The sequence below is a fragment of the Periophthalmus magnuspinnatus genome, chromosome 3, assembly GCF_009829125.3.
Source record: "Periophthalmus magnuspinnatus isolate fPerMag1 chromosome 3, fPerMag1.2.pri, whole genome shotgun sequence".
In the NCBI taxonomy this organism is placed as follows: Eukaryota; Metazoa; Chordata; class Actinopteri; order Gobiiformes; family Gobiidae; genus Periophthalmus; species Periophthalmus magnuspinnatus.
The window spans coordinates 25196541-25202304 of NC_047128.1; the positions used below are offsets into that span (position 1 = coordinate 25196541).

At 43.0% G+C, this 5764-nt stretch overlaps 1 protein-coding gene across 1 annotated transcript; it reads right to left on the bottom strand.

The window, feature by feature from the left end:
• Positions 1-532: 532 nt before the first annotated feature.
• LOC117393087 (COUP transcription factor 2-like) lies at positions 533-5421 on the bottom strand. Its single transcript, XM_033991268.2, has 3 exons — positions 4526-5421; positions 2919-3443; positions 533-1931 (listed from the first exon to the last, which is right to left on the bottom strand). The coding sequence occupies exons 1-3, from the start codon at positions 5004-5006 to the stop codon at positions 1657-1659; spliced, it is 1281 nt and encodes a 426-aa protein (XP_033847159.1). The 5' UTR covers positions 5007-5421; the 3' UTR covers positions 533-1656.
• Positions 5422-5764: the final 343 nt, after the last annotated feature.

Below are 5764 nucleotides of genomic sequence, written 5' to 3' on the forward strand. Positions count from 1 at the left end.
TGTGGGGAAAAAACTCTATTGTTTTACGTTGGCCCTTTGGCATTGAACAGCCAGGGGCCTTGCAGCGCCCTGCTTCATTTTCCTCCGGGTAAACTGTAGTGACAGAGAACTCGGGGGCCTCTCATTAGCTCTCTGTCCACTAAGAAGCAAAGAAGCAGCCTTAATCCTCTCTGTCTTCCTCAATCTGCCAGTGCAGGACACACTATAATAACCTGCCATTTTAATTCTGCTCTGTTCAGACCACTGAGATACTGCTCTCAACAGACAGCGGATGTGCTTGTACCATAAAGGCTTGACGTTTAACCTTGCACTTTTATGTGTAAATTATGTTTAATGTAAGTAAAAGAAATATGCTGTATAGCCTATAATATCAATTTCTAAAATAAAATGACTTGCGTACCAGCTTTTAATGCGCTGTGTGTTGCTGATCAGGTTTGATTAAATCAGCTAAATTCAAGTTTCCTCTGTAGTGCTGAAGCTTAAGTATAAACAACCACGATTTAAAATGGAAAATAAACAATACACTTTATTTATAAATCTGGAGTTATAATTTAATACGGTTTACCAATAAGTTTTCACAGTACATCAGAGTGTTGTCAAAAAGAAGTAAGCACAAAAACATTCAGCCACACAGACGCATGCACGCACACATACAATACTCAAATTTAAGAGCAATACCCTGCAGTGGTGTGTGGTGCCCGAGAGTGGCCAGGCTCATGTCACCTTTCTCCTACACAAAACTCCTCTGGGACACTCTAAACATCACCACTCCCAATATGCCGTCAATGTGTTTAACTCATAGCCGCTCACCTGGGTCAATGTTAACAGTGTAAAAGAGAGATGACTTTGGATGCATAAACGAAAACACCCAGGTTTAAAATTGTGTTGACAAATGTAGACATAAAAAAGTGTCGTCATTCTGGTTCAAAAGATAGAAATATGTCCTTAACACTTTACAAAAAAGAAGAAAAAAATATCATATATAAAATATTGAAAGAGGAAAAAGTTACTGCCATAACCACAATGGTTCCCAATAAATCTATATAAAATGTTATTACTTCCATGTTTTTGTTGCCTTGCCGAATTTCTTTCACAAAAAAAACAAAGGCAACAAAAACAGTGTAATCTCATCCATTTTCATTCCAAAACTTGAGTTAAAGTGACATAAACCTGCAACTAACCTGTAAATGTTGCATTTGAAACACTGGTTAACATTTTTAAAAAATGCATTTTTTTCAAAGTGCCATATCATTTAGAAGGTGTAAAAAAAATTGACACGAGATATTCCCTGCAGTTTTCTCACTACTTGGGGCAAAAAATACAGAAAATATGGAAAAGGATCAAAATCATAATTTACGAGCACGATAAATACACACAAGGTCCAATAAATATAGTTTGTTATCCCAAACCACACAGAATGTAAGTAGTCCCCACACAGGGCAGGTCCATGCCGTATGCAGTTAGTACTCTCACTAGTGACTTCCTTTCTAACAAGGGAAATTCTGTGGTTTGCTCTCAGAGAAGTGAATCATATTCCCAGTGGTAAACGCAGTGTTTCCCTTGTTAGAAACAGCAGGTTTACAGATGCAGTAGTTCAGGTGACTGAATTTGAGGTATGGGACTGTTCCTGACCTTATAGCACCATGGTAGCTTCTTTTACTGAATAGGCATATACGGCCAGTTGAAGCTGCTCCCGGACAGCAGCATGTCTCTTATAAGAGTTTCTATGGGAGTCTTTCCCACCAGACGCACAAAGAAGAGCTGCTCTATGACAGAGGAAGAGACGCTGCGCAGAGAGGGCAGGCGTAGGAGCAGCTTTCCAAACCTTGTGGGCTGGTTGGGATATTGGCTCCTCACATACTCCTCCAGAGCACACTGCGACTTCTCCTGCAGACCCTCCACATGAGCCACGTCCGACAGACCGCAGGCGTCTGTACACAAACACACAGACCATGTGATCAATATAAGTGCAAATCTAAACTGTTAATTCAACATCATTTATGTGTTCACTTAAGAAGCAAAAAATGTGGCTCACCAATTTTCTTAAACACATGTCGACATATTCCATCAGGCCTTGAACGTATATAGAGTAGTACTCTCTAGTCATTGACAACCTTTGTCAGTATTGTTGTATATGTCATGGACCATGCATACAGTGCATTTCCAGTACACACCGCCCCCAGTGTTCCTTCACATGTTACATGTGTTGTTTTTTTCCACACAGCAGCCTGTATGGTACAGTAGAGCAGCAGGCCGAATGGAAGCAGGGGTTAAAGAACGGTTACTGTGTCCCAGTTTGAAGACACGTGTACACATGCGCTGACAGGACCAAAATAGATCTTCATCGGAGACCTGCTTTATTTTTTACTTTAAAGCACTTGTACTTTTGATCTTGTCACTCTCCAGCCATCAAATGCTATTCTAGAAATCTAAAACTGTGATATTTGTAATATGAAAATATAAATATTGTTGTTAAGAAATTAAATAATAAATAATATGTGTGTGCATTAAAAGCCCTTTTTATAAATTAAATCTGTGTAACAAACAAAGAAAAAATATGGAGTTTAAAAGCATTTTATGGTAATAAAATTACTATTTTTTTGTATTGTATGTTAATATTGTCTGTGTTTTTGTTTCATTTACTAAACTACTATTGATATATTAAGATAAACCAAGCCAAGTATAAATGTTAATAACAAGCCTAATACAAATGTTGAATAGAATTTCATGCTTTGGTTTTCTGAATTTCAAAACTAAATATTTTCTTGTTTAAAGATTCATTTTTTTCCCCCTTAAGCTGTTTTTGAAATCACATTTTTGTAGCATGTCATTTCTAAGATGACCAGACGAATATTTTTATGTTGATGCTTTTTTTTTTTCTTCATAGAAGGCTTGAAGGCTACAGTGTTTTGTTGTACCTGTTGTGAACAGGACGATGGCCTTGATGCAGCTGTACTCTGCTGAGTCCACGTGGAGCACCTTGAGCTTCTCCACCTGCTCCTGGAAAACCCGGATGTGATCCATGAAGGCCACTACACGGTCTGCGGACATGGGGGAGGCGTGCAACCCGGCGGCGGCCAACAGCGGGGCGACGTGCACGGGCATGGAGCATTGCGCCGCGTTGAGCACAAACAGTTCACTCCAAGTGAGACGTAATAAGGCGACCTGGTCTGGGACCTGCAGATCCGGAAAGAATGGGATGTTTCGGGCCCACTCCACTGCGCTGAAGAGCATTCGCGCCGCCAACTCGCAGATGTTCTCGATGCCCATTAGGTTGTTGTTCTGGAGGCACTGGGAGCCAAACCTGGAGGTGGGGTAAGGCTCGGCCCGTAGCAGCAGCGAGATGTATCCAGACAGATAGGAGTGGCACTGCAGAGGGTCCCCGTTCGTCAAGGCGAACTGACCGTGGTAAGACTGAGTGGGCACTCGGCCTCTCTGCACAGCTACGGGAAACAAAACACAGTGATCAACAGTGCACCGACTAGGACTTAAAAAGTTTGTTGTGTAGTTAATTCAGATATTTTGTACAAATGTCATCTTAAGGGGTGGCCTTGCCTATAATTTACAGAAAAATAAAATGTAAACAGAACACTGTAATCAGACTCCACGCGCCACAGCGTCACATTGAGCTCGTGCTGTGTGTCAGGGGCCATGACCTGCAGGTGAGCTCACACAGATGCACGACGGGCACTTTAGACAGATATTTTGCTAATAAATGCATAACATAAAACGTTGAATTAGTGATCACAATTACGCATGTTGTGTAAAAACTAGGCTAGGCTAAAATTTAAAACTATAAATCCTAGAATTGTCGTGCCCCCAGATCGAAAGGAGGTTTCAAAGGATGTTTGCAAAATTGCATCTTGTATTTTGCGTATACCGAGGCTAAAATCTATTCTTAAAATGGAAAAGAACCACGTCCTAATGTCCTGTGGCCTGGTCAGATAGCCTTCTACTGAACTGACACTGACTGGGAGCTTGCTACAGCTACATGAGGCTACTCCACAAAGAGCAGCCTCGTGGACAGATTCATTTAAACGTAACCGACTAAAATGAGGAACAAGTTGGCACGATATATTTAAAACATGTTACGTTGGTTACATTTGTAGCCTGCAGAAAAGAAAGCGTTTATAATGAAGCAATAACACTCAATAGGCTAGCTATCCTTTTAATCATGAATACAAATGAACGAAAATTTGCCAAATATAAAAAAATAAATAGAACGTAGAACAAACCCATCATACTTCTGGTTCATGCAAAGACAAAGCACTGTAGTCCACAAACAGATATGTTCGCTTTTGACGAAGGCGAACAAAGGCAGCATATGGCCGAGTAGCCAGCGGTCATGGCTGGATATGTAAAGGGTTGTCTAAAAGGATGGCGCAAAATAGTTGTTTATTTAAAGTTAAAACTATTATTACAGCGAAGTGAAAATGAATGGAACCCTTAGATTACTTTGGACATGTGTGCACACTGCGCGTAAAATGGAAATAGCCTAGCTGCTTCACGAGCTTGTGCGTCATACCTTCTCTCCTCATGCCCACTTTGAGACACTTCTTGAGGCGGCAGTACTGGCACTGGTTGCGGTGGTGCTGGTCCACGGGACAGTTCCTATTGGCCCGGCAGGTATAGGTCAGGTTCCGCCTGACGCTGCGTTTGAAGAAGCTCTTACATCCCTCACATGTGAACTGACCGTAATGCTTGCCGCTGGACTTGTCCCCGCACACTATGCACTCTATCTGCTGGCTCTGTTGCTTATCCCCGGACGAGGAGGACGATGAAGAGGAGGAAGAGTTGTTGTTCCCGTTGCCGGGGGTAGTGACAGAGGTGCTGGATGCTGCCTGGGATCCCGCTGGAGCCGCGGGGATTTCCAGAGAGGCTGTTGGGTTCATGTGTCCCCCCAGATCCCCCGGCAGGGGTAGGGGTGCAACCTGGGACACGGGGGACGAAAGGGTCCCTTGGGAGTCCCCCACGCCTTCAGGGTTTCTCCATGCAACCATAGCCATATCGACTATTTTAAAACTTTGCGCGTATAGTGACAGTCTGCTTAGAAACTAAAGTACAAGTCTGACCTGCATGGATTTACACTTTTGAAGCAATCAACCTCAGTGGGACAGTTTTTACTTTTCATATGACCAGATACTCGGCTATAGGTAAGTACAAGGTCCCACGGAAAGTGCTTTAGTAATCCAAAAGGCGCTTCATTCAGACAGAGATAACCGCTATTCCATCCAGGCATAACGAGGGAAAGCTGCGCAAATCAATGTCTCCGACGTGTCAAAGGAATCTTCCAATTGCAGCCTATGGTGTTCCTTATGTCCGGTGTGTCCCGCTTTACGCAAATCCTCCACGAGAAGAAAACAGCGTTTCACCAGTTTCCAGGCGGCCCACACTGTCCTGGTCACTCAAGTTACGATAAAGACACCGGAGGAGAGAGCGCTGTGATGGATGATGATTTTGGCGAAGCTTCGCTTGGGACGGAGGAAGAGATTGGTGCGCTCACGCGTCACAAACAGTGACGTCTGTGCGTTGTGGGCGGGGTTGAGGAGTGGTTTAGCCATGACTGGAGAAGGGGGTGTGGCTGTAAGCAGTGAGCAGTGGACACGGATGCCGTGGATTTCTTTTCTTTCACAGGTATTATCTGATCTCACTGCGTGTGTCGTGTGTATTAGAAGTGTTAACATTGTAATTCTGTTTATGACTATCCTGCTGATTGTCATGCACGCTCAAGCGTAAATATAAGTAAAACGATCCACGTGTTGGA